The following is a 10,944-nucleotide window of genomic DNA, read 5'->3' as shown; positions in this document are numbered from 1 at the left end:
CAGGTTGCCATTTTATGGTCCCTGACCAAAGACTCCAGGTGTTGTGTTTTTATGTGTCATTTCTTTACTTATATTGGTAAATAGACTTTAGTAAGCAGGATTTACAAAGGAGTTATATATAAAATAAAGAAATTATCTACATGGAAATATTGGAAGTCACCCTTTGACAAACAAACACTCCTTGGCACGACATTGGACCCCTAAATGGAGGTTTTAACCTACCTGTACATAATGGGGGGTTTTTGTGACTGTTCCAGATCGTTCCAGACTGTTTCCACAGGTGTTCCAATAAACATATTATGGATTTATTACTATACCTTCCCAAACAGCACAGAGTAATGGGGCAGAGGCCTTGATCAGGAGGATAAACTCCCCCGTTCATGGTATTGGTCAGCGTTTGTAGAAGTGAACAGGGGAGATGTTGAACTCGGCTCCGAAGGACCAAGAATGTTAGAAAAATTCTCTTATGAAGTGAGGCACACAGAGTAGTGAGGACCAACACGTTTATTTTACTCGCAAGGAAGCAAAGGAAGCAAAAGCATACACAGTGAACATTTATGCAAGTACTCACTAGGAAAAATCCCCTAAGTTTCATTTATACGCTTCTTCCAACATTATCCTGGGAGCAGATATGTGTATGACACTTGTACAGAGAAAGATGATGTACTTGTCCATGATTCTAACTGTGCTCTGGATAACAGTGAGCAGAGGAGCCACAAAAAGGCCTGAGAAGAGGACAGAGAGTCAGATACATGCCTTCAGCTTCACTGTAAAGAGTGTTGCATAATTTTAATAATGTTTCTATCAGTCCCTTAGTTGTCCAGCTGAGCCCTTTTGTGTGTGATTAAACTGAAAGGTCAGAAAGTCTCTGACACTTATAAATTTTGATCATCCTTAGTGTTTAACGAAAGGATCATTCATTGGCCAACGACTTATGATGTCAGTGTGACTTTTCAGAATCAGATCAGATTTCAAAACACCAAGATGGCGATAACAGTGACATCATGGTAGCTACGTCGATTCAAAGCCCTTAAATAAGGCTGCTCAAAGAAGTCCCACTATTAATTCATGCTTCAATCTCTATTAAGGTCTTCAAGATGGCAGCAACAAAAAAAAGCATCTCTAGACCCAGCTGTCTTAGCTAATTATAGGCCAATCTCCAACCTTCCTTTCATATCAAACATCCTTGAAAGAGTAGTTGTCAAACAGCTAACAGATCATCTGCAGAGGAATGGCTTATTTGAAGAGTTTCAGTCAGGTTTCAGAGCCCATCACAGCACAGAAACAGCTTTAGTGAAGGTTACAAATGATCTTATGCGCGTTCTTCCTCCCCTCAGTCCCAACTAGTCGCAGTAGATGACTGTCCATCCCTGACCCTGGTTCTGCCTTAGGTATACAAAGCAGCTGTGTATAAAAGACTTGTCCACAGAATCAGTTACCTTCAATCCAACCTCTCCATCACCGTGGGCAAGACCAAAGAGCTTTCAAAGGAAATCAGGGAATAAGATTGTATGCCTGCACAATGCTGGGATGGGTTACAAGGAGGAAGGAGGGGGGAGCTTATTAATGATCTGAAGGCAGTTCAGAGCACAGTCACACACTACTGTAATGAACTGAAATCTTGCACTGAGCGGCCAACAGATGGGGCCATTTACCATAAAATCTTGGATGAGAACCTGCTTGCTTCAGCCAGAACACTGAAGATGGATCGTGGATGAGTGTGTAATGGAAATTTCTTTATTCTATGTATTGATCACATGTTTTAACAATATCACTTTAGTAATAGTTACATGCATATGGTTAGTACCACAAGTGAGCCTTACTTTTATCATACTTTTACCTTCACAGTGGGGCAATTGTATGTGGGTTAGAGACTTTCAGGCGCTGCGTGTAAGGGAGGTGATGGCTGGTTGTCATTCTCCTTGGAGGGGAAGGTTCAAGGATGAGCTGAACTAGGAGGTATAGAGCTATGGGATGAGCTGTGGAATTTCCTTTGTCTTTGAGTTTGTAATACACCGCGTTCCAAATTATTGTGCAAATGATATTTTTCTCTGTTTTTCCTAAATAGTCGATTCAAATGACAGTCGGCATAATTCGAGTCATCGACCAATAGAGTATAATTAAAATGTTACTGAACAAAACTCCCAATGAAAACAGTATGTTTGTCAAAAATAAAAACTTAAATGTTCCAAATTATTACGCACACAGAGTTTCAAAAGATTTTACAGGTAGAATTGAAAAATTGTCATTTGTTGAATTTGCAGCATTAGGAGAACATATTCACTGAAATCAAAAGCTATTTCAATCAAAAACATCCTAACAGGTCAAGTTACACATTAACATAGGACCCCTAATTTGATAGCAGTTTCACAATTCTTGCATCCATGGAACTTGTAAGTTTTTGGAAGGTTTTTCTACTTGAGTGTCTTTGCAGGATGTCAGAAGAGCCTCCCAGAGCTGCTGTTTGGATGTGAACGGCCTCCCACCCTCATATTTGTTTGCTTGAAGATGCTCCAAAGGTTCTCAATAGGATTGAGATCAGGGAAGAATGGGGACCACACCATGAGTTTCTCTCCTTTCATGCCGATAGCAGCCAATGATGCAGAGGTATTCCTTGCAGCATGAGATGGTGCATTGTCTTGCATGAAGATTGTTGTGTTGCAGAAGGCACAGTTCTTCTCATTCTATCATGGAAGAGAGTGGTCAGTCAGAAACTCCACATACTTTGCAGAGGTCATTTTCACACCTTAGGGACCCTAAAGGGGCCGACCAGCTCTCTCCCCGTGATTCCAGCTCAAAACAAGACTCCACCACCTCCTCGCTGACGACGCAGCCTTGTTGGGACATGGTGGCCGTCGACCAACCATCCACCTCTGCATCCATCTGGACCATCCAGGGTTGCACTGCACTCATCAGTGAACAAAACTGTTTAAAAATTTGTCTTCTGGGCCCACTGCAGCCATTTCTGCTTGTGAGCATTGGTTAGGAGTGGCCGAATAGAAAGTTTATGCACAACTGCAAGTCTCTGGAGGATCCTACACCTTGATGTTCGCAGGGCTCCAGAGGCACCAGCAGCTTCACATATGTGTTTGCAGCTTTGTAATGACCTTTTAGCAGCTGTTCTCTTAATCTGATGTATTTGTCTGGCAGACATCTTCCTCATTGTGCCTTTATCTGCACGAACCGATGTGTGCTTTGACTCAGCCAGAAATCTCTTACATTACGGTGATCACGCTTAAATTTCGTGAAATATCTGAGGTTTTCATTACGTGTCCAAGACATTCAACTATTTCACGCTTTTCAGCTGCAGAGAGATCATTTTTCTTTCCTATATTGCTTGAAAATGCTGGTCTGCTTAATAATGTGGAACATCCTTCTTTAGTAGTTTTTCCTTTAATTGGGCTCACCTGGCAAATTAATGATCACAGGTGTCTGAGATTGATTTCAGTGACACAAAGAGTCCTGAGACACAATTCCATCCATGGGTTTAATTGAAAAACAACTTATTTAATCTTTATGACACTTAAACACAATTTGCATAATAATTTGGAATGCTGTATAGACATGAGCAGGCAGCACCCATCTTTAGAGGCTGCTTTGACGCTTGACCAGAGCGCTCTGTCCGTTATGCAGCATGCCATTAAACCAAATCAAGACATGCTCAGATCTCAGTGTTTGCAGTTTATTTTAAAACTTCCATGATAATTTGGTGCTGCGAGCAGCATCCCTCGCTTTAAGGTTCGCTGTGTGACGGGTCCTGGGGGCTGATCACCGAGCCGAACTAAGGCCGAGTCCCACCATGCTTAAAAGACAGGGGGAACCGCGGAACGCCTTTGCAGTGTTATGCTCACTGCAGGGATCCTAAGAACTTTTAACTACAAATCTGCAAACTGTGATTTTGTTTTTATTTGGGAAAGGTTTTCAGAGGGACCACCGAAAGGGAAACCTCAGAGATATGGAGTCTGATTTAAGGACCATCGTGCGAATGTATTGTAATTGGTCCAGCCCAGAGTTGATCATGACCAGTTGACTAATCCACCACCTTTCATTGTTTATACCGTTACAAAAACAAACAAACAAACAAACATAAAAAAGAAAAATCACCATCGGCGTTGGGCAAATGCCCAGGGCAGCCCAGCTATGCGGTCAGCTGGTGGGTAACAGGCATCTCTGAAAACATTAGAGCTCTTCTGCAAATATGTGATGTCTTGATAAATCGAGCAGATATTTGAAGTTTACACAGCACCATTCTCGCATGGAAATATCTTCAAAGTTTATTTTGTGACCCAGAAAGAGTAAAATTTCAAACTCCGCCACTCTGTGTTCCTCCGCCACTGCCTCGTTTGTAGTGATGTTCGATTCGTGAACGAATCGTTCAATACTCGAGAATCACTTTACTGACTCGTGAATCATGATTCACAAGCGCAACTGACTCACTGACTCATCCCTGTTGCTGTTAGCAAACTAATTCCATTAGTAGAAATATATCTGGCTTATAATTAAAATTGTGGGGGAAAAAACAACAGCCAGTTCATGAACAAAAACATTCCTGCTCTGAACTGGAAGAAAACACCCTGAGTAGAAGCTCACATCAAGACAATAGCTCCTCGGTTCACAGTAGCATCGCTCAGCTAGCATGCTAACAGCACATTTGAGTTACTCACCCCCTCTCTTGCTGTGCTGAATCATAGCATAAGCGAATCACTCAGGACTCACTAACCCCCTTCCTCCTGGCTCACAGCTCAAACGAGTTGAACGAATCACTGAATCACTCACCCCCTCCCTTCCTGTTACGAATCACTCACTCACTCACCCCCTCCCTCCTGGCTCACAGCTTCTTCTTCTTCTTCTTCTTCTTGGTTGGCAACCAATGTTAAGGTGCTTTACTGCCCCCTGGCTCACAGCTTTAGATGAGAAAATATATATTTGACACATTTAAGGAAAATACCAATAAAATAAAATAAAAATAAATAAATGTTCCCTTTAGAATTTTTTTGCTCTTTTTTGCTCTAAAGAAAATAGTTGTTTTCTTTTACAATCATTCATCTTAGCAGTAGGATTTACATTAAAAGAGAAACAAATTAAGTTTGAGTGAAAATATAAATTTTTGCACTCTCTGGTCAATTGACTCAGTGACTCAAATGACTCAAGAAACCCGATTCACTTTGGTGAGTGACTCATTAAAACTCGATTCAGTAAAAAGAATTGAATTTACCATCACTATTTGTTGCCTAGTGGCTACACAAGCCAGCAAGTACCAACGACCGGATTTGGTGTGTGGTAGTAACAGCTAAATGAACATTTTTTTTTAAAGTTATTTGAATATATATGAGTGCTTGTGTATAAATACACAAACCATACACATATGCTTTCAATTGTGTAATTTAAGTGATCTAGGTAGCTCTGTTTTGGAAGTTCAGTTAACGCTAGAAATGTGTTTTGGAGTTTGTACGTGCTTTGTCTCTAGGGGCCACTATATAAACATATATAAATAAAACCACTTTTTTTACATTAGTAATTCCTTTTGTGCATAATTTTATATTATTGTTAATAATAAATTAATGAAAGCAACAAAACAACCTGAGGAATCGGTTAGGAGCCGAAAGAGTCGGATCTTTTTAGTGAGTCGAGCCGAAAGAGCCGGTTCTCTAAAAAGAGCCGGAAATCCCATCACTACTGTGTTTGGCTGTGCCGCTGCCTTCGTCCGTGTGTTTGTTTACTTTATATGCTATACAAGTGTTTTTGTTACAGTTTTTTCTGGCGTCATCTCCCTTTGGATTTATGGTAGTGATGGGTAGATGGGGCCTCGTGAAGCGTTTCAGCACATTCCGCAAACTGTGTCGACACAGTTTTGCTGTTTTGCTCCATACTGACACCTGCTGGACCTTAAATATCATTGCAGGCAACTTACTTGAGACTCACAACAGACACTGATTCAATGACCTAGTCATACTTGTACACTGTAAGGTATTGTACTTTCCATGGAATCATTTTATATCTTTTATATTGCAAATATTGTAGACATCTTTAAAATATATTGTGAATGACATTAAGTGAAAATTAAAATGAAAGTATTGTGAATGTAATATTACCCATTTGACTCAGTTTATTATAAATTTCTATTCAGAAAAATAGGTTTATCCAATGTTTTTGCATTCAGTCTATTGCGTTTTTTTTTTGACACCATTTCCCCAGCTTTGGAAAACTCACAGGGACAGATGAAGATGGGGTACACAAAAGCTGTAAAGCCAGGTGGAAAAGGTTCTGATAAGATGTCTTCCTATTCCCCCAGTACGTTAAAGGATCCTCTGATCTTGGAATGTTCCTCTCCAACTCTCTCCACAATACTAAGGGGTTGGCAGTCCTTTATAATAAAATTCAGGACTGCCTGGTCCAGAGCAGTCTTCCTAGATGCTTGATTTGAAAATAATAAAACACATATTAATAAAAAAAATGATGATAAAGCTGTTCAGTGTCTATATAGGCCTACCAGTGTTCATTCTCGGTGAGTTTGTCTCCTCATTTTCATGTTTGGCTCTGTAATGCCTAAACACTGAGGAGGTGCTTTTGTTTGTGTAAGAAAGCAGAACAGATGCGACATTTAACCTGCATAAAATGAAATAAAAATTTACACTTCAAGTCACATTGCTGTTTTTCCTATTCTGATAGATTACACTGAAACAAAGACAGACAAACTATTACCTTATTTGCAGTTAAAAGATCAAAATGATCCCACACAGCAGAAACATTTCTTTTTCTTTCAGGCTCCATTTTATTATAGAGAGATGTGTATTTTTTTTTTTTTAATCTTTGCGAGAGTAATTTTGTGGGTTTTTTTGGTGGCGACTCATTCCGTTGGCAGATGCGGATGCGGTACCTTTTAAACACAGTTTGGCGCGTTGGCAATGAGCGATACAGCAGCTGTATCGATCACGTGACTTTTTCTTAAAGCGACGCACGCACCAATACAGGCATCGCTCTGTGAGCTTGATACATGCGTCGGTGCGTCAGTGTTGCAGGACCCATCACTAATTTATGGTCGTCATGCGTTGCTGGCGATCAAATCTGCCATGGATAACTTTCACAGTTAAAGAAACGAGGTTGTTTTCCTATCGCTGTCAGAGCGCAGCGCAGCACCTGGTTTACCTCCACTCTTGCCGGTGTACACCGGTCAGCTCACTTTTGCTTCAGAGGCCACATCGGAGGAAGACAGCCGGCCTTCTTGTCCTGCTTCGTCGTCTTCGGAAAGAGGTGGACCTTCGGGGGCTTTATTCCTGGATTGCTACTGGTAAGACTCGCCTGAGACTCTTCAGAGCTGGATTAATCCCCACAACCCACTGGGTTTACCACCCGAGCTGTCATCTGAAAGCATGGAAAGCCAAGTCTCATCACAGCAGGAACCCTGATTTGTCCGCATAGCGCGGACTCTGTCCCTGGGAACTCTACCCCTGTCCCGGTGGGTCGCAGCGTTAAATTGATGTTAATTAATGCCCACTCAGTCACCAACAAGTCTTATATTTTAAATGACTTGTTCTGTACTGAGAAGCTTGATTTCATGTTAATCTCTGAGACGTGGCAGCGTGAGAATGAAGTCTCACATCTTTCAGAGCTTTGTCCCGCAGACTGTTCATTTCTCTGTGCGCCTCGGATATCTCGACAAGGAACTTATGTCAAGCCAGCCTCTAGTTTGTTTTCTGTTTCCTGTGTATTCAAAGTATTATGGGAAGAGATGTGGAAGCCTGATTTCAAAATAAAAGCCAACTTCGATTGAATTAACAGATATGATATGAACTTAACAACATATAATTCAGTCTTATTTACACACTCTGTTAGATCCACATGACCCAATCTTTTACCCTAGTAGCGTCCTGACAATATCAAGGCCATTTTATTTTGGATTTCAAAGTAAAAGCCCTGTGAATTTTTGTTTTTGAACTACTCTTTCAATGACACACACATCCTAGGGTCATGAGAGAGCTCGTACCATCTCTTTCTGATTTATACTTGGGAGGACACCTACTCTGTATCTGTTTAAGTATAAGAGCCTTTGTTTAGGTGGACCGCTGGACTCCTGGCACCGGCTTTTAAGGAGGTGTTCACAGGGCCATATCTTGACACACACACACACACATACGCATACCTACACGTATGCAGAGACTGGTACTCTTTGTTCACATAGATGTCACATGTTAATGAGACTATGCATATTCATGAGTGTAAACAATAAAAGCAGCCTGCAGGGGGAAGCTGAAGTGGGTTGGAGACAACTGCTTCCCTCTCGCGAGGGATGCCGATGTTGACCTTGAACCACTGCTGCTTGCTCTTGCGGGACTGTGTGCCTTTATCCCAGTAATCAGCAGGTAAACGCTCTCTCATCCACTGCTGTTTGGGAACTTTCTCCTGATTTTCGCTGTCAAAGTAGTCGATCATCTTGTCGTCCAGCAAACCCATGGCTGTGAACTCGTGGATGCCCGGGAGGCCGACAGGTTTGGAGAGCGCCGTGTAGATGTAAGTGAGGGAGTGAGTCTCTGAAAGTCACACAGGAGGAAATGTTTTTATTCCAGCCAGCTGAGAAGCCCGGTCTGACTCATGTTTAGGATAACATTTTTAGAACATTTTCTGTTTGACCACGTCCAATTGGCATAAACACTTTACAGACCAACATTTGAACAGCTAGCATCTCACACCCTGCTGTTATGTGCTGGATTGTCTCAGGGGCATCTTTACACAGCCTGCACCTGGGGTCTGCCTGGTGTGATAGACCCCAGCCTCTATGGATCTTGTGCTCAAAGCTTGTTCCTGTGCTGCCATGACTAGTGCCTCTGTGCTGTCTTGCCATATATATATATATATATATATATATATATATAGTGTGATTTATATTCAAATGTTGTGCTTATCTTCAGAAAAATTAAATAAAAGGAGGAAAAGCTTGAATTTCCACCTTTCTGTTTCACATCCTGCCTGAACAGTCTCAGTTTTACAGATACTAACAACTACACATTTGAACTACTGATCAGTTTAGAGCTTCACTTTCTGCCCCACATTTTTGTTTAGTGAGTGAACTGAGCTCCAGTTTGTACTGCCAGGATTTTAAACCTGGAGCCAGGAATGAATGCAGTCAGGGTGTTTAGTGCCTGGAATGCACAGAGGTGATTGGCTGAGTGGTATCATGTGGTGTGACTAACTTGCATCCAATTGCTCTGGGTTTCTTCAGACATTCAGAAGTTTCCCTTCAGGTTTTAAATCTGTTTTGGTTGCTGGTCTGAGTCAGTACCGGAGAGCTACCAGGTCCGAACCCTGACCGTGGTTCACCTGTGAGTGACCTCAGCTGTAGAATATGGAGAGGGCCAGTTCCCCCTCTGATTACTCCTCAGTCCCCATCACACTCCCATAATCTGAACCCAACTCTGAGCTTTCACCCTGAGTAAACTGCTTTCTTAATGTCTGCTGTTACAAAACATGGAACAAAGTAGTTATCTAAATCAGTAAATAAAGCCAAAATCATTGGCTGAAATATGAATGTTTAACCAAATCACACCATAATAATTCTGTTTTACTTTCACTTTTCAGCTGTGTGGTAAAACTGTTTAAAAACAGTAACTTACTGCTGTTAACTGTCAGTCCTGACCCCAACAGGACAAGAATGGTGGAAATAGGGAGACTGAATCCAAAGCAGACTCTCATCTCCTCCCCAAAGTTTCAGTTTTATCCGACCGTCAGACTGAGACGAAGGGCCCCCACCTGCTAATGCTGACTGTTCGTACAGTAGAAACTTTGGTCTAAAAGAGGCTTGTTTCCTGTTCTTGCCTACTGGTGTGATCTCACTGGCTGTGTCCCACTGCAGGGTCTGCATCCTTCAAGGCCGCATTTGAAGGCCGAACGTCACGCCTATTGATTGCCCACTTGAAGCTGAGGCACCGGCGCGTGTGTCGAAAAAAAAACCCCCACACTGCTTCAGAAGCACTGTGTCAAGGCTTGATTTGTTTGGCCAGAGTCACGTGATCAGTGACGTCCGAAGCTTCATTTAGAACATAAGTGATTCAGTGGTTTATAAGCAAGCGAATCATTTGCGGGATTTGTGGAGTGTTTTGATGATGAGAGACAGCAAACCCCTGATTACTCTATTGAGAGAAATGGAGCCAGCGAGGAAAAGGGAGGTTCTGTCGCGTCGAGTATTTTGAGTTGATTTTGGTCAATTTATTTTATCTGAAAAGGTGAAAAACGTCAAAAATCAGCTTTTCATAATGGAAATGTCATTACAGTAAATAACTTTAGAAACACTTCAATTTGACTTAAATTTAATATAATAAAATGTTATTTTAAAAATAAACTTAAACTGTTATTCTAAAATGTGCAGTAATTTAGTCTGTGGGACCCAGGAAGACCTTACACCTGCATCTCTACCAACTTGCACTGCAGCCTCTTCTGTTCCATGCAAGAGGATTTTCTCTAAGGCAGGAAAAATTATCTCCAAGAAAAGAAACAGACTCAGTCATCGCACATTGGAACAAATTCTCTTATTTTTGTGTTTATGGGGGGTTTTGCGCTAGATTCTGAGGTGAAGGTTTCATCTCTCTCCAAACAAAATTGACACAACCAGCAGCACAAGAAGATCCAAACTACGCTTCACATTTAACTTCAGATAAATCATGAATTCCCTCTTACCTTTTCTGATTTGCTTCCATCACGCTAAAATCACACTTAACACACACCTCTGCTCTCAGTCAACGTCAAGAACAGTTTCCCATCTAAAAATCTCTGTTTTCTGCATTTTCACTGGCTTATTACCCACCAGTCTACCGCTATGTACTGACTTCCGACAAGAAAGTCTCATTTCTGCTGTTCAATACTGAAGAAATGTCAACTTTTTAAAATCATGCAAAATTGCAAAACTCTTAACTGTGTCTGTAATCAAACCTCTGTAACTTTGCTCTGCTTCAC

The 10,944-nt window shown here is 41.4% G+C and overlaps 1 protein-coding gene across 1 annotated transcript; it reads right to left on the bottom strand.

The window, feature by feature from the left end:
- Positions 1-8,208: 8,208 nt before the first annotated feature.
- LOC106097237 (major histocompatibility complex class I-related gene protein-like) lies at positions 8,209-8,532 on the bottom strand (the record flags this gene model as incomplete). Its single annotated transcript, XM_019355172.1, has 1 exon — positions 8,209-8,532. A coding segment is annotated over one exon (324 nt), but the record flags the coding sequence as incomplete, so codon positions are not given.
- Positions 8,533-10,944: the final 2,412 nt, after the last annotated feature.

This window comes from Oreochromis niloticus, linkage group LG22 (assembly GCF_001858045.2).
Source record: "Oreochromis niloticus isolate F11D_XX linkage group LG22, O_niloticus_UMD_NMBU, whole genome shotgun sequence".
Classification (NCBI taxonomy): Eukaryota; Metazoa; Chordata; class Actinopteri; order Cichliformes; family Cichlidae; genus Oreochromis; species Oreochromis niloticus.
This window is presented reverse-complemented; position numbering and strand designations above follow the sequence as displayed.